This window comes from Manis javanica, chromosome 4, assembly GCF_040802235.1.
Source record: "Manis javanica isolate MJ-LG chromosome 4, MJ_LKY, whole genome shotgun sequence".
Taxonomy (NCBI): domain Eukaryota; kingdom Metazoa; phylum Chordata; class Mammalia; order Pholidota; family Manidae; genus Manis; species Manis javanica.
The window spans coordinates 167,776,716-167,800,607 of NC_133159.1; the positions used below are offsets into that span (position 1 = coordinate 167,776,716).

General features: G+C 47.5%; 2 protein-coding genes across 6 annotated transcripts in view; one reads left to right on the forward strand and one right to left on the reverse strand.

Moving 5' to 3' along the window:
* The window catches only part of NSF (N-ethylmaleimide sensitive factor, vesicle fusing ATPase), a 152,609-nt gene extending 145,196 nt beyond the window's left edge, over positions 1–7,413 (forward strand). For 2 of the 4 annotated variants that reach the window (XM_036997147.2, XM_036997145.2), the window contains 5 exons: positions 1,039–1,173; positions 2,234–2,347; positions 5,300–5,355; positions 5,516–5,615; positions 5,794–7,413. In XM_036997147.2, the coding sequence (XP_036853042.1) occupies positions 1,039–1,173; positions 2,234–2,347; positions 5,300–5,355; positions 5,516–5,615; positions 5,794–5,802 (414 nt within the window). In that variant the 3' untranslated portion in view covers positions 5,803–7,413. Of the gene's footprint in view, positions 1–1,038; positions 1,174–2,233; positions 2,348–5,299; positions 5,356–5,515; positions 5,616–5,790 lie in introns of all 4 variants that reach the window. The other 2 variants (XM_017647523.3, XM_017647532.3) reach the window with 2 other exon arrangements.
* The window catches only part of WNT3 (Wnt family member 3), a 48,002-nt gene continuing 31,464 nt past the window's right edge, over positions 7,355–23,892 (reverse strand). Inside the window, exons 2-5 of one of the 2 annotated variants that reach the window (XM_017647509.3) lie at positions 21,040–21,281; positions 17,068–17,333; positions 15,938–16,425; positions 7,355–12,578 (exon numbers count right to left, since the gene is read on the reverse strand). In XM_017647509.3, the coding sequence (XP_017502998.1) occupies positions 15,946–16,425; positions 17,068–17,333; positions 21,040–21,281 (988 nt within the window). In that variant the 3' untranslated portion in view covers positions 7,355–12,578; positions 15,938–15,945. Of the gene's footprint in view, positions 12,579–15,937; positions 16,426–17,067; positions 17,334–18,184; positions 18,342–21,039; positions 21,282–23,892 lie in introns of those variants that run through there. The other variant, XM_017647517.3, reaches the window with a different exon arrangement.

Sequence of the window (23,892 nt, forward strand, 5' to 3'; positions counted from 1 at the left end):
CATTGTTGTACTTGAACTTGTGATAGGTATCTAGTAAACTAAGCAAAGGGGGGGATGGCAATTTTTAACTCTATTAAAAATATAATGTTGCCTAAGAAAGAATATTTAATAATATACTATCATGACTTAGTCTGTAAATCATATTTATGGAATCATAGTAGATACTGAATATAGATTTAACTAAAGACTGAAAAAAACTATACTGGAAGAATGCGAAAAGGGACATATGGGGATCTGGGTGCGGTAGGTGGGCACTAAGTACAAAATGAATATTAAATCCCCATCTTCCATAATGGGAATTCAGCAAATAATATTTAAAGCTGAAAACAAAAATGTAAAAATAGTAGTATAGCCTTGTTATTTAAAGATAAGGAAGTAACTACAAAAAGAAAAGCTGAGAAACAATGAAAATGGTTACTTTTGGAGAGAGTGAGTCAGGAAAGGTGGCAAAATCCTGGTATAGTTTTTAAACAATTTTTGTGTATTTTGGGGTTAAAAATAAAAGCAAAATTTAAAAATATTAAATCACACAATTACGTATAGCATTTAGCAACATGCCTTTCACATTAAGTGTTGCATAAAGGTAAACTATTGTTATTATTCTACTCCTAAAAAGCAACATAAAGCCATGCTAAGTGAATGATACAGATTTGCTATTCATTCATTTCCTTTTATTCCCTACTTCCCACCATACATATACCATATGAGAAATGCATTACAAACATATACTTCATTGTCTTTCTATTTGGTTTGTATATCTCCCTGATTTGCTAATCCATTATTTTACTGATGTGAATGAGAAGAAATAGCTGTTGCCACTTTGTAAATCATTTCTGAAGAAAGTGTTACTCTTTCTGAATTATGTGGTTAATACTTTTCTTTAGATTTTCTTGAGGAAAATTCTGGATTTTTTTTCCTTCTCTTTTGCCTAATCATTTACATTTCTGCAATTAAATAAATGGATATCCTTTAGGCCTACTCTGGTTTCCTAATCAGCCTTATCCTATGTTTTTTAACATGTTTTCTCTCTCTGATCAGGGCCGCAAGCTTCTTATTATTGGGACCACTAGCCGCAAAGATGTCCTTCAGGAGATGGAAATGCTTAATGCTTTCAGCACTACTATCCACGTGCCCAACATTGCCACAGGAGAGCAGCTATTGGAGGCTTTGGAGGTGAAAATGAGTCAATGGGTTGCACACTGTTTATGAGAGAAGTTGGGACTGAAAATAATGCTAAGTGGTGCCACAGACATTGTACCTGGTGTTTAGTTTCTATGTTAACCTAGAGTAAGGGACCTGGGATATGTCTTAACATGTTTTCAGGAACTAGAAAAAGAAGTTATGAATATAAGTGAGAGTAAATTAATTTCCCATTCCGTGGTATAAGCAGGAATGAATTACTCTGTGCCCACCATGATTATGTGGACCAGAAACTTGGAATGGGGAGGGAAGGTAAAGTAATCAATATATAGAAAATGTAGGCATTCATAGTAGTTTTCAACCCATTTACTTGCACTTAATAAGTTTTACCAATGATTAAAACCTTAGAAACTTAGAAACTTCAAAAGCTACAAGAATAAAAGGAACTGCTTTATTAAGTTCATAATATAGAAGTGTTTTCTTAAATATTTCTAAGTATAACAGCCTTTAATTTAAAAAAATAATAATCTTTCATTAAACTTTTGATGAATATCAATGTGCACAAATGATTTGATGAGATCTGTCAGAAAATACTATCCAGTGACTTGTGCAGCAGTGATGAAGGCTTCTTAAAACCATCAGGACTCATACAATTGGGGCATACTCCCAGCAAAATAGAAATTATCTATATGATAAATATCTGCAGGTTACCTGTTTGAGCAGCTTTCGTTCTGGGGTTGGGTAAGAGAATTAAATTTCATCTGCTTTGACACATACAGATTGTTCCTAGAAAGGAATGTTAAAAATTTTAACTGATATTTATTATGGATTGAAGGTATTTTTTTCTCCCAGCAAATATATCTCCAAATTATAATGGAACCCTTTAGGAAAACAGGATTTAGAATACCAGTTTTCACTTTCATAATTATACCTAATGGATTTAGGAAGGTCAGGTTGGATTTTAGAAGATGATAGAATCCTGCCAACTTGAACCAGTCAGGTGGGTCTTACCACTCTTCTTTTGAGGATATATGTGAGAATTAACTAACATTGATGCACAAAAGTGCTTTCATTATGTTTATTGTTTTTGTAGCTTTTGGGCAACTTCAAAGATAAGGAACGTACCACAATTGCACAGCAAGTCAAAGGAAGGAAGGTCTGGATAGGAATCAAGAAGTTACTAATGTTGATCGAGATGTCCCTACAGGTAAGATGCTCCCTTCGCCATGTGATTCAGACATAGATGCTTCATGACGTACCAAGAGGTGTTATATTTCCTTTGCTAGGGTTTTAATTAACTTGTTACAATTCTCTTATATTATTTCCAAACTCAAGCCTGCCTCTGATATCCAACAACAACTTATTGGTACTTTTCTTTCCCTCTTCTTAAAATTCAAAAGTAGAAGAGAAGATAAAGTTAGTTTAAGTTTTCATTTAAACTTTTAGGAGTCACTAGAACTAGCCAGGACTCCAAAGAGCAATTGTCCTGCTGCCTCCTCATTTTAGACATGGGTACCTCCATCTTGTCCCACAGTTTGTCGGCAGGCTACCCAAGGTCGAGGGGAAAAGGCACTGTTCATCAGAGGTCAGGAAGCTACTGCATATACGCCAAAGGGGCTCATTGACTGAAGGGACAGGTTAATTGAGTTGTGCAGATTAGATTTAGGCTCTGTGTATTTTCCCCTGGCTGGGCTCCTAGAAATTTCATGCAAACTACTGTAGGATTGAAGCACCCAGGATCACATAGGAAACTGAGCCCCAGGCCACTACCTGGGTAAAGACATAGAAAACATTTGGGACTTTCTCATGTCTACTGGCAACTCACCTTTCTTCTTTTTGGAACTCCACCCCTCTGTGTGCCCATCTGGTCTCCTTTTCCTTATCTGACATGCTAGTTAGATAATAAATGTATTCCTGCTGAGCTCTATTGAGTTTAGGGACCTTGGCTGTCACTCATTATCAAATCCACAGCCCTTGGGAGACAGCCATACACACAGTAAGGTGCTCAGTAAACTTGAGTCAAATGAATCCATCCCAGGTCCTTGGTGGACAGACAGGCTGCATTCTAAGCATGGTTACTGCTCAGTCCTGCCCTTGGGTCTGTGTGAGCAGCAGGTGCGGAGGTGATTTAACTTCACAGTCACATCTGAAATAGGCCCTTGGACCAGTAACAAATCGGACACACAAAGTGAATACTTTTTAACCTCTACCAGTACATTTATTTTAAAATAAAACTGTGTCTTTCAGAAACCTAAAGTTTAATCTACTGAACTTTCAGCTGGACTGTTTTTAAGCTAGTTTATTTATTTTCCATTATGAACAGTAAAGTTACAGACTAATCATTTTGCTTAGGATTATTCTTGGTAAAGCTATGTATACAGATGTATTGGCTCTTTCCTTGGAAAAAGATAAATCTGTCAGATAGCTCTACTCTTCATTTTTTTTGGTTTCAGCACAAATTTTTTTCAATAATTGCATGGAAGAAACTATGTGGGTTTTTCTCTCCAGTCCCTACCCCTTCCTCTTCCTTTGATGCCTGCAGGTCAGTGATCAAGTTAATTCCTCTTATGTATGGGGGGTAGAAAATGAGAGTGGGGTGCTCAGGCCTAATCTTCAGCAACTGACACTTCATAGGCCTCTGAGTTTGAACCCCTTCATGTCAAATGGATTTCGTGCAGCTGAGTGAATTCTCTTTAGATCTGCCTTAGAGAGACTGCGCTGAAGTGAAGAGGCATGTAGTTTAGCAGAATGTAAGTCATGTTACCTCTCTGCTCACTATACATGATTCTGTTAAAACTTGCACAGTGCTGAGGATCTGCTCTGACTGGATGTCACCTGAGGGAATAAAGTCATTTATCTAGATTACTTTTTTCCTCCCTTTCTCTTGACTTTTAATTCCATAGCTACAGGCAAGTCAGTAAGTCGTTGCTCACACATATTAAATATATTTAATGGGCAAAGACCTGCAAGTACTGACTACAACTGAGCTCTAGCCTGCTTCTTTTTTTTTTTTAAGAAGTTGACAATTGATTCATATGTAATTCTATTCCCAAAGAAGGAAGATGTTTCTTTTGTTGGCTATTCACACTTTTTCTTAGTCCTTTGTAGTCTGACCTCTTAACTTTGATACATTTGAAACTTCTGTTCAGTGTTTTCCTGGGATAGAAGAGATCTTAAAAAAAGACATGGTTGGAGTGGGGGATCCAATTGCACATTTACCCACAGCTGCACTGAGCATTTGAAAGCTATTCCTGGAGGGCAGGGAGTTCCCTCTTAGGAAACAGACTCCTACCCTGGAACATTTTTTAAAAGTTAGGTGTGTTTCTTACAATAAAAATTTGTCTTAAGAAATTAAAGATGTTTTTAATGATCATTTAGATAACTTCACATCTTTGCTGAACCAATAAGAATAAAATACAGTTAAATGAATTAGCATAAATGTGAATATAAAATGTAAATGAATAGAGATAATTGATAATAACAACCTCAACCTAGCACCTGAACCAAAACTCCATCTTGTCCTAGACTCAATGTGCTTTTCTCAGTCACAGGCAACCTGGATTATCCAGAGATCATGTCAGAGAAGTCAGCCATGCTCTTCATATTTTTAGTTACAGCACAATTTTTTTCAATAATCGCAAAGAATAAACTGTGCAAGGGATGAGAGCAAAGCTAAGAAAAGCAAAATTGTCAATCATAAAGAGGTAATAAGCCATTTTTTAGTCATTTAATCAACTTCAATTGATTTCTTCGAGTTTGGTCTCACTTTTATACTTTAGATGAGTTCTATGAGTTGGATACCATTTGAACCCCCCCGAATGGCCACTGTGTAGTTTCTCACTGGTCCTCTCCAGCATCACCCAGATTCTGCCTCACACAGCACCAGCTAAGGGAGCCCTTGGCTGAAGTGCCTGTAAATACCCAGCTCGGTTGTTGGGAACCTTGTGTACAGCGATTCTCTGTGCTGGGAAATCCCATTCACTTCTCTTGAATGATGTAATCTACTTCCCTGTGTATCAGAACCCTGGCTGAGGAACAGGGAACATCAGCAGAGCACTGATGGAAGTGTGAGGCCAAGCATTTCCTTGGTGTGAAACAAGTGCACAGTTACTAGAAGGTACTATTAACCCATCTTCTTTATTTCTTCTGATGTATTTAGATGGATCCTGAATACCGTGTGAGAAAATTCTTGGCCCTCTTAAGAGAAGAAGGAGCGTAAGTACATACAACACTTAAGACTGTCAGCCACACTTACCACTCTGTTAAGTCTCAGTGCCTATTCTAAGAGTTGCTGTACAGTGCATATAAAGATGAATTCTCAACTTTTCTTGGACATCTTTGTTTCCATTTATTAGAGTTCTTTGCTGTGTTGTAGGTCTGAGAGACCAAGCAAGGAAATTGGTTGCACTGTTGGTTTGCTCTCCCTGTCCTGCTTCGCAAAACTTCCTTGTCACAATGCAGGAAAAAACTCGATGGTACATATTTATTGGAACCTGCTTCTAAATGCATGGAGCTATGACCATTTTCTTTTGTGAAATGCTCATCTAATAGCAAATGCATAATGAAAAATATAGAAAACCATTAAGATGCTTTTAGCGATTTTGAGGTGGTGTTTTGCAGACGCTTATGTTTTGGGTATTTCTTTCTCAGTAGCTCCCTTGACTTTGAAAATGGACTACTTGCAAACATACAGTGACCAAGGTGAAGATGGCCTGGGATCTTCACTGAGTTTACCCAAGATACTGGACACAGAAATGTTGCTACCTTCAACATGTGCTCACTCTGCATGATTAGTGCAATCAACTCCCTTGTGCTTATTAAGATATGCTACTTTTTGTGGAAGGCACAAATTTGCTTTAGAATGCTGTGCTTACCTTTCCGTGCAAGCTAAGGTGATTCCTTCTTCCTCGGTCTTTAGTGTGGGAGCTATACTGTAATTGTGAACACTACACATTGTGAGCTCCTTACCACCACCACCTCCCCACCCCAAAACTCAATGAATGTGATGATATTGCAAGACACTTGGCCCCTTAGAAGGAAGACTTTCTATCTGTAAAGCAGGAACAGTGACCAGATGTATGGGTTTGAAGCAAGTATTTTACAGCTTCCCTGTGCTCACACTAAAGGCATTTGGTTAAATCAGATATTTGGTTATAAGTTCTCTTAGGAAGTTTGTTGTTACCTTTGCCTGAAGAAGCAGGGCTTGAATTTCCAAGATGCTGTTCTCAATCATTTTTAGAGATGTTTCCAAGTTGCAATCAGGTGCTCTTTCTTAATAGAAAGTCAGATGACTGCTATGTTGGCTATGACATTTCCGTAATGGTACTAATGTGCTTTGTGGTAAAAGATAATGCTAAGCATTGCATTTGGTAACTGTTGTTAAAGTCTTGTGAAAAATACATGTGGAAAAAGTGTACACCCTTAAACTCCTTTCTGTTTATAAACCTCTCAGCACTAATTAGTGTCCAACCCTAAATGGGTCAATTCCTTAGTATATTAAAGGCTTATTTGTATACCCACTTTTCATTTTCCTTAGCTTAATGACTTACTTAGAATTTATCCTTCATTTTAAGTTATCTATACTATCTAACATCTGAAGAAAACACTATTCTCCTGAACAAACCAATTCTAGCCCTCTCCTTTCAGTCTTTTAACATCCATTCTAATACATTTAACACATTTTCTTTACTCTACACACTTCTTCGAAAGGGAAGGAGAGTAGGTGGTTTGTCTTATACCTGAGTTAGAAGGAGTTTAATTAGGTCATCATGTTTGTGATGAGACTTAGGGAGCATGCCACTGTCTCCCCACTGCTGCTTAAAATGCAGGGACCAGCATTCAGAGGCCATCTGAAGGTGCTTAGCACCTCCCGGGAGGCTTGTTGCCATAGTGCCACTGGGGTGTAGCTCTGGCATTTGTCCCTCTGGTGGAAGGCACATTATCTCCAGATCTTGCTATCTGTATATTTTTGGTAGACTTGTATGTCATATCTACTTTCTTTTGGGTTTTCATCCCCAGCTTATTTTGTGGCATTTTAAAAAGTGGGTTGTATTGTGAAATTCTGTGATTCCTGGTGGGCAGTATCCTGGATTCCCTTATCCGTTTTAGATCTCCTTTCTCTTCCCATGGAATCAGCATAGGTCGTGTTAACTTATGTCTCTTGTTAAATGAGGTTAATGTCTTTGTTTTGTCCAAAACTATATTGAAAAATAGAAATATTATATTGTTTTAATGCAAATGAAGGAATGAATAAAGAGTACATATACTTGAAAACATTCTGTAAACCATTATTTTGTACAAAACAGCATATATAACTGATATGAATATATGACGATGGGGGTTTAGAAAAACAGATCAATAGCACATTTTGAAAAGTTAATGCAGAGCAAGAATCTCTATACTTAGATGTAGTGAAACTTCAAAACCTAACTACAAAAGTGAAGTGTACCAAAGCCACAAGTGAGTAATAAACCAGCAAAAGGAAAACTGTCACTCAGTTAAAGGCATTCCTTCTTGTGAAAGGTGTGAACCAAGGGACTCAAATACTCTGAGATTTTTTCACATGTTTGGTTTTGGTATCCTTCATCCTTTTCGCCTTTTTCTGAGCTTTCGGATCTCTTAAGCCTAAACGCCAGTCCTTAGAGGTGGCTCAGGTTAGGATAAAAGGCAGCCCAGAGAACTGGCAGGCTCTGCGGGAAGAGGCTGCTTCAGACGTTGGTGGAGAGCAGGGCCGGGGCCCCAGGAGTTGTCCACACCCTATGAGAAGGAAGACCCTGTGGCCACCACGGTCTCTGCGTAGCCTTGAGAAGGTGGAGTCCGGAAGCTATCCCAGGGCTCTCAGAGCCAACACTGGGCAGAGTGGGAGCTCATAGGCCTGATGATAAAGCAGAGGACACGCCAACTGGCTGCCCTCTTAGAGTCTGTGGATAAACTGTTCATGGGCAATTTTTGTCAGAAGATGTAGTGAAACTTCAAAAAAGGAGGTTATTTTATCCTTTCTAAAAAATGTGTCCATCTTCACTGAAACTCTTTCTAATATAACACAGAAAAACTGTATAATGGTGGTTAAAATCTGAAATAAGTTTTGCTTTTAAGCTATTAAGTCTGTTTGTTCAGATCCTAAAAATTTTAGTGAACAGCCTCCCCATGAAGTTTCAATAGCAAGTCATGGAGCAGATTCAAGTGTGTATGGTAATCAAATCCAGGTAAACAAACTTGTTGAAGCATGGGGGCAGCTATAAACAACCATCCGAGCCCAAACACCAGACTGCATGTTCCTTGCCTGGCGACTTGATCCGTCAGCCTCTTCAGTGAAGTGCTTGGGTGAGGTGCGTAGGAGAGTTCAAAAAAGCACGTAAATTTTAGAAGTTATTGTAAAATGATCTAAAGTTTCTCATCAGCTGGCATGCAGGGCTGAGACTGGGTCCCGGCGCCAAGCCCACAGAGGGTGTGCTGTGGGGACACTGTGGCATTAAGACACAGAAGATAGCACCTTGATGGGCAAGAATCCCAAGTAGGGAAGACAGAATTCACAAGGAGGACTCATGCTTGACATTTCCCAGCATACAGTCTCCACACAGCTGCCTTTGTCACACTATTTTGGGAGTAAAAGATTAACAGTCATGTAATTATTTGCCTTCTAGAAAGTTCTCTTTTAAGCTAGGAGAAATAAGGACAGTGTGGTGGCCGTAATTTTGCTGCATTAACTTCACTCATGTGTGTGGATCAGCCACGGGCATTATTACATGTCCACATATGCAGGGCCAGCACAGATACACCACTGGGTCCCTGGACACCATCACTGGATACATCTACCCACCGCACCATCATCCTTTCCCTTGCTTTGCTCCACCTTCTCCCAACTCTCCTTTCACTTTTATTTGTACCTCATCCCTCCGTCCTTGAACCCTCTCACACACTGTCCTTCCTTTCTTCTTCATAGAATAATACTGTTTTGAAAGGTTATCTTCTCATTATATTGTCTCTTTTTCTTTGGGATCTCTTTTAACTTCCTCTTGTTTTTAAATGTTTATTAGTATTTATGCTTATGGAGAAACTAAATGTTCAAGCACTGCTATAAACTGCATTCTCTTTAAACACAGAATATGATTAATCATAGAAAGGATTACAACTGACCTTAGTAAGTGTGAATAGGAACCGTTTAAGTATTTGGCAGCCTTGATAGGTTAAAAAAAAAAAAAAGTACCCAGAATGCTGGTGTAGATGAGTGTGTTAGCTTTAAGTAAAAGTGAAATACAATGACCAAAACTGTAAGACATGGGGGAGAGCTGTATACTCTCCCTGTCCAGTTTCTTGCACAGCTGAAACAACCATTTGTGGTTTAAGCTTTTCAGGAACTAGATAAAGACACATCATGGGCAAAATAAAGTTTGTGAACTTCTAGTAGCCATTCCTAATCTAAGAGTGGAGGTCTGAATGGAGCACAGTGTAGCCCATCACCACCGCATAAGGCTGACTGCTTTATTTTTCTGTTATTTTTTTGCTATGAAGTGAGACAAGTAAGATTTGTCCCTAATAAAGGTAAATCGGGGGAAAGAAAAAGAAAACACTTCAGCTGTGCCAGATAAACCAAAGGTGACATTTTATGGGTAGGTCTGGAGACCAAAGGATTGTCTGCATCATAAAACTGAGTTGTAGCCTCTTGTTGAGCAGGCATGACTTGTGAGCTTCAGTGGAGTCCTTTTGAAGCAACAGTCCAAGGAGAGAATGCCCTTCCCCATGGCATGCCCACTGGTAGGTCCCTTCTGCCCAAACCAGTATAAAACTTCAAGTGACACCTGTTCCAGACAACTCAGAGCCCAGGGACACCATTTCGTCTTCCCAGCCAACCTACCCCTCTCAGTTTAGCTCTCAGTGGAGCTGTCAGGCGAGAGCAACTCCAGTCAAGTGTCATTTTCAATAAAGCAATATCCTCTTCTCCCAATAAATAGAGCTGAAAACATAGGGAAGGAAAGGATTAAGCCAGTGGCCAACCCCATGGTCTGCTGGCCTTGAGCTGCATCTTTGAGTGTCAGGTAGTAATTTGTGCATATAGAGTGTGAGACTCTATGAAATGAATTAACTGCCCAAACTGTTTATTTCTAAAACTGGAAATTGTTTGTTAGAATTGATTTAGAACAAAGCCTGTAAGAAGTCCTATAGTAGATCAGACCTACTTATATGACATCTCAGATAATCTGGTTTAGAGAACATAGGACATGACATCAATTTGGGCCACTAATTTAAGGGTGAAAGGTGAGGCCACCACTTTCAGAATCGGGTATTCTTGACTCCTGAGCATTAATCTGGAAACTCCACACATTGTACAATGTATCCATTTGAAGTTTGTTTACCTTTTCTTTAATGACTTAACAGAAAAAAACTGCATGATGAAATATATTTTCTCCAAATATATATATATTTATATAATATATATAATCTTAGTTAACTCAAAGGTATATACATTGTATAATAAATAATATTTATAAAAAGAGACTTTTTGAATATAAAATCAAAAAGATCAACAACTTCTACAGCTTTTTACAAAACTTTGGATACAGCAGGGTGGTAGGAAATTTCCATTGGATACTATTACCTGACTACGTCGGGAATAATTACAATGCACTCAATGTACTATTATTAAATAATTACTTGTCAGCTACTTGAATACGCCCCAGAAACATGACTTTATCACTTTTAATATAGAATACATAGATATGAAAAGACTGTTTTGAAAATTTGTATCCATTCTGCTGAAAAACTGCCACACAAAGCAAGCATTATCCCGTTGACATGTTTTAAAACTTTTCAGTCTAAGCTGAGATGGGCAGGGGCATTTCAGACTCTCTGTAGAGGGAATGGGATGTGTGTCTTTAGCAAGGCTCGTTGCCAGCAGATTCGAGAGTGTAGGCATGGCCATCTTGGCAAGCCTGCCCGAGCAAGCAGGAAGGTCACTTGACCTGGTATGTTAGGTCAGTGTGAGGAGACCAAAGAGAGAAGAGGGCAGAGGAAGAAAAACCATGTTCTTTTCTATGGCCCTGCTGCCTCTCTTTCTGGGTCCCCTTTAGCTAGAGCTGGTGGCTTGATTCATACTGTCAGATCTGTTTGCTTCCATTGTGCTAGCTTCCTTCGGGACATTCTAGAGGACCAGTGTGGAGCGAGGAGACCTCAGCTGTGAGATGCTCTATCCAAGGGAGCAAGTGAGTGCTTCTCCCCCTTTGCACACCTAATCCTGACCCTTGGTAACTGCATGGATTGATGCTACCCTAGCATACAGGGGAGCCTGGAAGGTCTCTGTGAAAGAACTTGGTAGTTCTATTTACTCACACAGGCCAAAGAAAGAAAAGGATGCAGAAAGATGTATCCTTATTGGAGAGGAAATGAAAGAATCATTTTTTTCCTCCCTATCTACTAGTTGCAAAATTGGAACTTCAGGGATAGATTGCTATTCTCTCTCTCTGACCCTCTGTCTAATTTATACTAAGGTGACCTAGAGTCCAACTGCTCTACTAGAGTTGTTTTTATGGAGACTGAGGTGAGCAGGTCTGGGAGGGATTGAATGGCCCCTTCTAAAGATACCACTTCTTTCTTTAGGAAGGCATTTGAACTGGAGAAGGCTTGCTCCTGTCATCCCCACCCTGTACATAACCTATTTACAAGATCCGCCACAAAAACCATACTGCATTAATGGTGGAAACTGCAGAATGGCAGCAAAAGATGGAGATCTGACTTCAGTTCACAAGAGCCTCTTGTGCAGAACAGGGCTACGGAGAAAATGAGACTGAGAAGCTGCTCTTCAAACAGTTTGCCAAGTCCCCTAGAACTCCTAGTTCTTCGAAATTCAAAATCTTACTCTAACAATTGCCTTGGGCCTCCCTACCCCTTTATCCTAGCTAAACCTATGGCTTTTATCAGAATGTGAAAGTATCAGGTTTGAATGGGAGTAGACAGAAGAAAGGAGACTGGGGGGCTTTGTCTTCTTCCATGACTCCCACCTCACAGGCATCTTGCATGTCACCATAAGAAGCAGTCTGGAGACAGAATCTGGCCCACGCTGATGTCTTTACCACTAGGCAGAGAGCTCACATTAGACCTGCCTGTTCTGTTGGAGTAGAATTTTTTTTTCCATTTTTATTTTCTTTAACATGTGCAAAGATAAGCCTTGGGTCTATTCCTTTCAGACCCTAGAGAACTAAAAAGAAAGCCCCTTCTTTAAAAACCACACACCATCCAGAGTAGGGTGAGAAACTTAAGATGAGAAGGAGGGAGGCCTCCCAGTCAGCAGGCGGATTGGATCCAGGGGATTTACCACACGTGCACCTGGCAGCAGTCCGATTCCTTGCTGTCTGACGTGGGGGGCTGAGCCTGGCTCTAGGTCCTGCTTCCCACAGAACTTCGTTGAATCTGCCCAGCCACATGCTTCACCCGCTCCCAGTGCCCTTTGAAAAATAAAAAGGAAGAGTTAGAAAATACAGTTCCTTTCTCAAAGAGACCACCCATTGAGATGCAGAGATCAGAGGCTGCTGACAGGAGATCTCAACGTACTTGTAGGTAAGAGGGATCTTGAGTAGCTTTCTGAGCCCCCTCCCATACTTTGGGGTCTGCCACTAAGTAAGGGCATGTGGTTTATAGAACAGCAGGGCGTTGGCATCCACAGCCTTGGCTCCGACCTCCCCCACCTTCTAGCGGAGGGCTTGGGTGGCAGGAAGCCCTGCAGCAGGTCACTGCCCTAATGCAGGAATCTGTCTTGCATGGAGACAGAGAACCTTGCCTGTCGGGGGCCCAGTTCATAAATAGAATAGACCCTGTGTACTGTGTTTTCTCATCACACCAAATAGTTTGATGATGAGCTGTCCAAAAAGGAGCAAGTCTACCTAATTGATTATAAGTAATTCCTTCTAAGGGGGTTACCAATATACATCTTATTTGTATATTTACATCTCTCAAAAGATTTAAGGCCCAAAGCACTTTCGGGGGCATTCCCAATCAACCCTCCCTCCACTCCTTGGGGGCCTGGGCCAGTGTAAAACTATTTTGCAGGAGCAGAGATGCAGCAAGATTAAAGGCACATGTCCAAGGCCTCACAGAAAGTCAGTGACAGATCCAGCACCTGCATCCAGCTCAGCCAGGCCACCTGCCTCTTGCCAAGGGCCCTTTTTTTACTATGCTCACAACATCTGAATAACAAGGAATAAATCTGATACTTGGAAGGCAGGAAATCAATGGTTAGCCTGAGACACTGGACAAAAGCTGCAAGTTATAGACAAAATGTTTTCCCTCCGGGGAGGTGCCAGGGCCTCCTGGCCTTCCTGTGGCATAATGCCATTTTGACTGACCAAGCAGCACACCTGGGGGAAACTTGCTCTTGGAGGTCAGCTCTACTTAGCCTAGACCGCTGCTGTGCCAGGGCTCTTGGTGTGCACGGCCTCTAGTCCACCCAGCAACTCTGCAAGGGACACGATTCTTCTCTCCAGTTCACAAATGAGGAAACCAGCGTTCAGAGAGGCAAACAGCTTGCTCAAAATCACTCAACAAGGTATTTGTCAGAAGGGCACCACATTGGGAGAGAGGCCTCCACTTGTCCCACAGCGAGGGCTCCAGAGTATCCACACAGGAGAGGCCTGGGGCCATGATCTTAGACTTGGTGTCTTGAAATCACATCTATGTAGCACTTCCCATGAGATTGGGGAAAACACCATTCTATTTCAGAAGTAGGGAGAAAAAAGAACTGATGACAAATACTAATTCTTCCATGATCGGTACTAATTACAGGTGGGGATTATCTGGACACTGAGGGCCAACCCAGCACCTCCTTACCACCTGGTAGATGGCTCATTTCGGCTGCCCACTTAGGGGAGGGGAGATACTGGTACAGAGATGCTGGGGCCTGAATCTGTGACACCCGAGAGTCCCCTGGAGCCACTGACGCAGCCTGGGCTGCTGCTGTTGTGGTCTCTGTAGGACCCCTATATGGGGCTTTCTGGAGGCAGAGACCTGGGCTCAGTGTCCCTATCTGTGCAATGGGAAGCTAGACAAATGGCCCTCTAGGCCCCGTCCACTGTTAGTGACCTAAAACTGACTTCCCCACAGACACTCAGAGGGGCCAGAGTATGTCCTGCTTGGGAGGGGGACAGTGTTGCCTGCGAGCATGCTGGACATGCCACAGTGAACCTGTACATTCTTATTGCTGACTTCTATCATTTTGAAAAGCAGTAAGTGAAATTGCCCCAGTGATGATGCCATTTCATTGCATGATACTGCCCTCGTGTCATGGCTCTTTGATGGCATTTACCATGCTTTCTATTAGTATTATATTCAGACAGGCATTCATGTCTGTTAGCTCACTTGAGCCTCATAAAACTTGTTAGGCCCCCATCACCACTCTACAGATGAGGAAACTGGGCTTCAAGGTTTGATGGCTGGTAAGTTGTGGAGCTGGAACCAACTTTGTCCTCTTTCCACTTGGCACACTGCTTTCATTCAGACACCAAGGAAGGTGGTGCTTCCTACTGCCTTCCTGCGCTCTGTCTCTGCCAGGTCATAACCTGAGCTGTACGAAGGGGCTTCCCAGATGGGTGGGGTAAGTTCCCCTCAACCAGAGCTTTCTCCATGATGTCAGGTCCCTCCACACCCCAGAAAGACCTGGTCCCCGTCCCTAGTCCCACAAAGCAAAACTGTGTGCCACCAGCTCCAAGGTGCCCTCCACTGAAATGCATCACCCAGTGGGGTGCTCTCCCCGGCAATGCAGGAAAGTCCTCCGCAATGAACCAAGTTCTGTCACCAGTGTCCTTTCTTTCCTTCCTCACAGCATCTCTGGGGAGGATAACAGAGGAGGACAGGTCTGTAAAGAGTGCTGTCTGGGTCACATGGCTGGTAGGTGTTGGAAGCTGGACCCTGTACATCCTAGGTTCCTTCTCAGGGCAAAGAAAAGGGAAAGAAGGCATACCTGCCTCAGAAGCCTTCCACATCCAAGACCACCCTATGTCAGTCCTGACCTTTCCTGGTGACCTACGGATCAGAGGGCCAGGCAGTGTCTCCCACGCAGGCCACCTCTGGGAAGCTTGGGAACATAATCCACCAGCCTTTGATCCCTTGATTACTCATCACCGTCACTCTGAACTTGAGTCCCTCCTCCTCCCCATCACCATCCATAAACTTGGAGAGAGCACCCCTGCTCCACCCAGGCTTCAGATCTGCCAGGATATGGGCTTAGATGCCGCTTCCCCCCACCCACCTCCTTGAGGTTGGTAGGGTTTATGTGTGTGCAAAAACTTGCCCTCTGAGTCCAAAGTGGATGCAAAATGACTCTGCCCCAGGGGTAGAAGAGACTTTTCTGCCTACTATTTGAAGCACCCCTCATTTTTACAGTAAGAGAACTGAGGCCCAGGGAAGTGAAAGAATAGAAAGTTATAGGCCCAGCAGGGACCAGAAATCAGGTGTCCCAGCTTCCAACCCCATGGGGCCCCACCTCTGCCTCCACAAATGCTCAATGATAGCCAGTGGCTGTGCAAAAATTTGACCTGGCTCATGATTTACTAACTTGTATAAGAATTTTAATCAATTTCTTGCAGCCTCATGTGCACACACTTGGCTGTTATCTATGCTTTTTGTAATCAACCAAGCTGCTGCCCAAGGACCATGCCCACTGAAGCTTGGGAAATCCTGGCTTCCCATTTTGGCTGTGGAAACTTGCGTGCCTTGGATGACTCAGAAGTAGAAAGAGGCTGTCAAAAGGAAGAGATAGGTAAACCCAGTGCCCTGCAGCCCAAGCCCCCGGCTCCCCACCCCGCCACCCTACCTGGCTCCCTACTTGCAGGTGTGCACGTCGTAGATGCGGATGCACTCCTGGCAGCTCACATAGCAGCACCAGTGGAAGATGCAGTGACACTTCTCCTTCCGCTTCTCCGTCCTTGTGTTGTGGCCACGGCCACAGCAGAGCAGGTCGCAGCCATCGATGCCGTGGGAGGTGACATTGCAAGTTCGGTCCCTGGTGCCGAAGGAGCCTGTCTCAGGGTTGGGCTCGCAAAAGTTGGGGGAGTTCTCATAGTAGACCAGGTCCCTCTCAGTGGGCGGTTTGAAGAGTGCGTACTTGGCGCGGAGGGTCTCCACCCAGCCGCGGGACTCGCGGTGCTTCTCTACCACCATCTCCGAGGCACTGTCATATTTGTCCTTAAGGAAGTCACCAATGGCACGGAAGTCAGGCTGTGCCCACCAGCAGGTCTTGACCTCGCAGCTGCCTGACAGCCCATGGCACTTGCACTTGAGGTGCATGTGGTCCAGGATGGTCTGGGGAAGAAAGCAGCAGTTGGCACGCAGACTGACTCCCGCTCGAGCACACCCAGGCCCTCCCACTCCGCCCACCCTCCCCATCCCCGGAACCTTCTCTATGCCTACTCTGTCCCAGGAAGAGGACTGATTGGGGACTGAGCCATGGACCTAAAGAATGGTGACCACTGTTTCCCTCCCGTTCACACTCCATGCACTGGCAGAAAGCACACCCATTTCTCAAAGCTGTAGGAAATAAGGACTGTTATCCCATTGAACAGATGGGGAAACTGAGGCTGGGAGCATAAGTGACTCGCCCTAGGTCAAACGACCATAGGAAGGGGAGGAGGCTGAACTCACAGCCAAGCCCATGGGTCTTCACAGCTCTACACAGGCAGCCCAAGTGCACAGGATGGGCTGGCCATGACTTGCTCCATGGGGCTGCCCCACTCCTGGGCTGACACATCTCCCAGCAGGCAGAGACTGGGATAAAGGAGGGTGAACAGAGGGGTGACTGTAAGGTGGGGGCCAAGCCCGGCAAAGGGAAAAGAGGAGACCAGGGAGCCCAGGATGCGCAAGTGCCATTGGAAGGGGCAGCGCAGGGGCGAGGCCAGCCTGTGAGGGGACCCAAGGCAGGGCAGGGCGAGGTTGGCCGCAGCTCACCGTGCGACCCGCTTCATTGTTGTGCTTGTTCATGGCTGAGCGTGCATCCGGCCTGTTCTCACGTGCATCCGCAAACTCCCGGGACACTAGCACCCCGAAGTCGGCGTCCTCGCTGCAGCCGCCCCACTTCCAGCCCTCGCCAGGTGGCCCCTTATGATGGGAATCACAGCCGCAGATGGTGGAGGTGCCCTCAGCACAGGAGCGTGTGACAGCAAAGGCCACACCAGCCGAGGCAATGGCGTGAACAAAGGCTGATTCACGGGTGGCTGTGGGAAAATGTGGGCAAGCATTGCTCAGGCCGGAGGCCAGACCTGGGACACGGACCCCACCTCAAACCTCCGCAGCTAAGAGGGCTCATCAGCACAAGGGACAAGGAAGGAACTGGTGTGCCCTTCCCACTCTCTTTGGCTGACCAGGCCACTCGTGGGTATCCCTGCTTTATGGCTAAGCAAACAGCCCAGGGCAGCTAACTGATGAACCCAGGAACTCAACATCTGGCACGGGGCAAAGCAGAATCTGTTAAAACACAGGGGTGGAAACAGCTCTAGCACATTGCTGAAGAGATAGTCCTGTTCTGTCCTGGCTCCAGGCCCCTCTGCCTTCCATGCGCCCAAACTCCAGAGGCCTGGGCACAAACCTGAGCCCTCCCACACCTAAGAGAGCCTGAGATCTGTGGTGGAGGCGGCCTGGGAACGCACAGTCCAAACCTACCCAAGTGCACCCGTTCGACCTAGGTGCACTCAGGCAGACTTTGCCTTTTCTGCTCCTGCTACCCTCTTAGTGATGTGGGTACAACTTCCCTCTGCCACCAGAGTTCCTGACCAGGAGGGCAGGGGCCTGCATCTGTCTCCCCCTTACCATTCTCCTGTCCTCCACCTAGATAGGGCCAAGGTTTTGCGGGAAGCCCAAGCCCCTCCTGGAAGGATCAGAACATAGGACAGTTCCTCTGGTTCTGCCGCAGGGTCCATCAAGGAAAAGGAGAGATTCTCAGGAGGGCCCCCCAACCCAACCTCATATAATGATAACCACCTCTGAGTGCTCCATAGGCACCAGATTCTACCTTTCACGTGCTTTATCTAATTTAATCCTCTCAACCCTATGAGGCAGAAAATCTTACCATAGGCCCATTTAACAGACATTGACGTTTAGGGGACAAAGGCCTGAGAACTGTAGACCAGCCATCTCCTTACAGGCGAGGAACCCAGAGCGGGGAGGTGACCTGCCCAAAGTCACTCAGGTCGCAAGATGCCTCTCTGGCCTAGAAGCCAGGGCTCACGCCTCCTTTCCGGGGCGTGACTCCCGTTCTGAGTGCTGACATCAATGCTCAGCAGATGAGAAGGGCGCCTAGGCTGGTAACCCCTCGTAGCCACTGCAGGCCCTGGTGGTCCCAGCGCCATCTGCAGAGGAGGGGTGCGTCCCACTTGCACCCGCAGGCCGCCGGCGAGTGCGGAGCGGCGCGTCAGCTCAGTGCGGCCGGCGCGCTGCGGACGGGAGCCGGCCAAGGCCTGAGGCCCCTCGCCCGGGGTCTCTCCCGGCCCCGGCTCCTCTCCGCCCCGCGCCCCTCGCCCCAGTTCGAGCTGCCGCCCACCCCTCAGCGCCCGGGGACAGGGCGCGGAGGGCAAGCGCCCCGCTTCCGGACGGGCCCGCGGCCTCTCGCGGCGGCGGCGGCGCCCGGGCCTCAGGCGGCGCTCGATTCCCAGCGCCGGGGCGGCGGGGGCGGCGGGGGCGGGGCGGGGATTAGCCTGGGAGCGGCGCTGACAGCCCCGCTGCGCCGGTCCCCGTCCGGCGGGGCCCGCTGCGCCGCTCAATCCGCCTTTGTCTGCGCGGTGTCACACCGCATTACCCGCATAATGCGGCCGCCGGGCCCGGGCCGCCGGGCCGGCCGCCACCGCGTAGCAACGGGCGGCTCCCGCGGCCGGGCCGCGCCCCCGGCCCCGGCGCCGGCCCGCGAAATCCCCATTGAAGCGGCGCCCCCCGCCCCCGCGCCGCGCCGACCGGCCAGAGGGCGTGTGAATGGCGCGGCGGCCGCAGCGGGCGCGGGGCCGGGCCGCGCGGTGGGGGGCGGCGCTCGGGCCCTTTTCAAGCCGCCTAAGCCCCTCCGGGCCGCCCGGCCCCGGCCCCGCCCGGGGAGAGCGATCTCGGGCTCGCCTCTGCCCCGCCGTCGCGGCCGGTCGCCTTCCGGCTGCCGACCCCGACGCCCCCGTCCACACAAGTGCCGCGCGGGCCCCCCGGCGGTGGCAGCCCCGCCCCAGGCCGCCCCTCCCGGACCCCGGGAAGCCGGTCCCCGGCCTCCGCGGAAGACGCGCGCTCCGAGGCAGACAGACTCCCTGGCCCCCTGGGTCTCCCCCCACACAGCGGGGGTGGGGGGTTGGCCAGGGGCGAGCGCAAGCGTGGAGCCCAGGGCAGGGTTAGAACGCGGGTTCACGGTCCGGGCTCTAGGCGCGTGGGTGCGCACCCTCCTCCCGGTCGGCGGGACTCCTTGGATCTCATCAAATTCCTGGAGTCTCTCACATTACCCATTCATCCCCATCACAAAACTGCCCCCCTGCAATCTAAAGATGAAGGCTTATCTCTAGAACTTGCAACGGTGGTTTAAAACGTCAAACACAGATGTGAATGGGTCATAAACTCAAAGACCCGATTTTCTCTGGCTGATGTCCCGAGAGGGAAAGAACAATCAGAAGGTGAGTCTTGTTTTTGGGGAGCGCGTCTAGACGCCAGGCTGTTTGATTAAGCGCTACCTGGCCCGAGGTGGGGCACCGGAAGGCACTGAGACTGACACACTGGCAAGATTAGGTTTGAAATGCAAACCGCCGCCACTTGGCCCCAATTAGAGGCCAAACCTTATATGTAAACAAGGAATAATTAGCTTTGGTAAAAGAAGCATGAACAGAATCATCATCCATTGATTGGCTAATTGCCCTTCCTCTCCCATGAATAGCCCGTTGGTCGGACAAACCCTGCCCACCTGAGGAGCAGGTAAAGGGGGACTGCACTATAAAAGGGGGCGGGAAGTGGGGCAGGGGAATGTGTCAGCTTCGCCCCACCCATTCCCGCGCCGCTGACCCCACCAGGTCCAGCTAGCGCTCAGATCCCTTTTCTTTCTGGCTGTAAATGCAGCTCTTCTAAAAGAAAGAAAGGCTCACCAGTTTGGGTGGCAAAGCCTGGTGGTGGCCGGAAGCGTTCAAGCTGCTGTGAAAAAGGAGTGGTGGCTCTCAGGAGGCCAGCTGGGATCAGTAAGTTCCTGGACACGGCAATTCCTCTATGAGTCGCCCATCTTCGGCCCATAACTCACCAGCCCCAAGTCCCCTTCTTGAGAGCAGTTGTTCCCCCTCATCCCTCTTCTCCCGGTGCCTTCATGTGCAAAGTGAAGTTGTGTGAATCCCATTCATTTGAGGCACAGGCATTTAGACTCCCAGGTTGCAAGCCCCACTACAATCCATGGGCATATCCAGCTTGCAGGGCCAAAGGGACCACCAGAAACTTCTCACAAAAGCATTTAGAGACAATGCAATGCCACCAGCATGAGGCAGCTTCCTCAGCTCTAGAATTTTCTTTATGGAAGGGACCTAGGGGTGGAAATGTCCCCACCCCACCCAAAAACTAGATTTGCATAGCACTTAACACAGCATTGGGAAACATCACAAATGTCCATATCAAAGTCTGGAGCCACTGCTGGGCAAGCCAGGAAGCAGGAAGGCTGCAGCCACCTAGCCTGCCCCAGGATCTCAGGTCCCAGAGCATCTCAAGGCTGTCCTGCCTCCAGAAGAACCTGGGAAGATGTGGCAGCCATGGCAACAGCCTAGGTAGGTCCAGAGGAGCAGAGGCTGCAGGTCATGACCAGCTCTATTGCCCTCCTCCAGGTACCCTGGGCTCCGAGCTGAGGAACCCTGAGGTGGAAGATCACAGCAGCCTAATGCTCTCCCCCCACCCAGCCTCTTCCCCACATCCTGCCCGGCCCAGAGACAGTACCTTTGTCGAGGACTGGCCCGAAGATGGCCAGGCTGTCATCTATGGTGGTGCAGTTCCAGCGGCGGCCCCGGAACTGGTGCTGGCACTCCTGGATGCCCAGCTTCACACCCTCAGCCACACTGGGCATGATTTCGATGTAATTGCGGCAGAAGCGCAGTTGCTTGGGGACCAGGCCTGGGATGGAGCCGCAGAGTAGGGGCTGTGAGCCCAGGGATGTGTACTGCTGGCCCAGGGCCAGGGACCTGCGGGCAGAAAGATGGCAGGGCACTGCAGGCACAGAGCACACGGCCCAGAGGCCTCGGGTGGGTGGGGTGACAGAGGGCCCGTGAGCCCAGACCCATGGCCCCAGAAAATCCAGCCCCCGGATGTGCTGCCTTTGACATCAGGAGTACACTGCCCCTTGTAGGACAGAGCTCTGACCCAGACAGTCAGCCCTCTGTCAGGGGCACTTCCAGCCTGCAGGGGCATGGGGACCGGTAGAAATCTTCCCTGAGGGCGTTTGAGGGAAATGCAATACCATGAAATGAAGCTTGGACTGGAAAGATGGTACTAGGGGCCCAGGGCAAGTCCCTTCCAGGCTTGGGGTCAGTTATCTTGGTGGGCATTGAAAGGGTTGGGCGGGGCAGTCTTCTATGGAGTCTAGATTTCTGGAGCCACACAGGGACTTCCAATGACCCAGGGGAAGAAACTCAAATCTAAAGACAGGAAGCCAGCAGGATCTGGCTTGGCCCCAGCTGCAGAAGCCTCAGCCCCAGCAGAGAGCTTGGAGGCACCTTACAGGCCCCTCTCGGCAATGCCCCTCCACCTCTTCTCCAGATGCTGCCTGCCCAGCCCAGTGCCTCCCAGTGTTTCCCCAGGGAATCAGTGACTTGCACCAGGTCATCTGCTTTTTGTTCAGTAGGGCCTCCATGACCATCTTTGCAGCAAACTAGAAGTTTCTAGAGTGCTATCCCTCCTTTTATCACAAATTAGAGCTTAGCTTTGTTTCAAGACAAGTTTAGTTTAGTGTCAAAGGGAGAAGATTATACACCCCCAACCCAAAACTACATGACCTTGGTCAAGTCACCCCACTCTTCTGCCCCTCATTTTTCAGTCAATATACTGTCAACCTCAGGTTTGACAAAAAAGCCAACAAAAGGAAAGTTCTGGTGGGCAGCCAGGGAGGAGGAACAAGAGTTTGAATACTAGAAAACCAAGTTGCTACTCTTACACTCTCTCCTCTCTGCACAGGCCCAGCAGGAATGACATTTCATGGGAGAAACTGAGAAAACAATCCTTGGCTCTCAGTTGACTTCAAGGTCAACTGCAATTAGCCCGGGAGCATCTCGGGGGCCATATCCTCTCCCTTTGTGTTCAGCACTCACCCAAGGCTCTGGCCTGGCAGAGACCCTGGTCCAGTTCCCCACACAAAGTGACGGCAAAAGCCTTGGGAAGAGGGTCCAGAAGACTCCAGGTGCAGATCAGGAAAAAGACACGCAAAAGCTTGCTGGACTAGACATGGGGATGAAGCAAATGCGGACCATTTATCAGCTCTTACTGTGTGCTGGCACTTTACGTGGGACATTACCAATCAGTTCTTCAAAGTGGGGGTTACTATCCCCAAGATGGGGAAGCTGAGGTTCAGGGAGTAAGTTGGCTTGCTCAAGGCTTTTTGGAGCTGGTCTGTGGCAGAGCAGAGCTGTGGGTCCCAACCTTCTGAGGGGATCTCTGCTCCCTGGCTCCTCCAGGTCCTCCCCGCAGGGTCCGAGGCAGGCCTCCCCAGCAGAGCAGAACGCCCAAGCCCTGAGCACTAGCAGGCAAGGCCAGAGGTGCTCCCCAAACGTCTCCCAGCAGGGAGATGCCACAGTCCCCTCCACTTCCCTGAAGACACCAAGCCCTTGATGGCCAAGTCCTTCCTACTGGACCACTGCAATCTCTCTTCAAATCAAGTGGATTTCTTCTTGTCCTCTACAGTCACATTCACCACTAACAATCTTGACAGCCCTTTATTTAGCACTTATGTGCCAGGCATGTCACATATACTCTCTTATTTAATCCTCACCACAGCTTTCTGAGATAGGCATTGTCATCCCCATTTTCCTCGTGGGGAAACTGAGGCACAGAGAAGTTGGGTGATACAAGGAAGTGGCTGAGCCAGAATTCAGCCTCCGGGTTTGTCTGACAAGTGCGGTGCTCTCTGAGAACAACTCCCAGCCTCAGAGATGATGAGTTCTTTTCCCCCCTCCCACCAAACCCTCTCCCTCCTGCTGCTCAGGTCCAACCAGTCGTGCCCCTGGGAGCCAGGCTGCCTCGGTTCAAATCCAGCTCTGCCATTTCCTAGCTACTGACCTCAAGCAATTTACTTAACTTCTCCATGACTCAGTGTCTTCATCTGGAAAATAGACATAATGGGAGGAGTAAGTGAAATACAGCACCTAGCACATAGGAAGCCATTAATAAATGGTGGTCCTTGTGGTTACCGTGTGTTTAGGGGCTGTCCCCAGGACCTTGTCCTCACCCTGTTATCAACCTCATTCCTCCTGCCCTCCCGTGCCTGATTTGATAGAACCCATCAGAATTTTCAGAGCCCCTTCCCATTCATCACTGGGAAGGATGCTTAGGGTCAGAGCAAAGCTGTACCCTTCCCCACTGCTCAGTCCTAACCAGAGTGGCTGAACAGACATTTGTAATCAAGCTGAGAGTTAAAGGTAACTAAAGGGCAGGGGCGTAAGGAGATTTCCAGGGTGCTGCATTCAAGGGTTTCAGCCCAGAACTGGACATCCTGCCAGTAATTAGCAAGGGCCTCTGGGGATAAGGGTTTAGGTCCATGGGCTGGTGAGGCTGTGGCCATGGGGTTGATTTCTGCAAGATAGC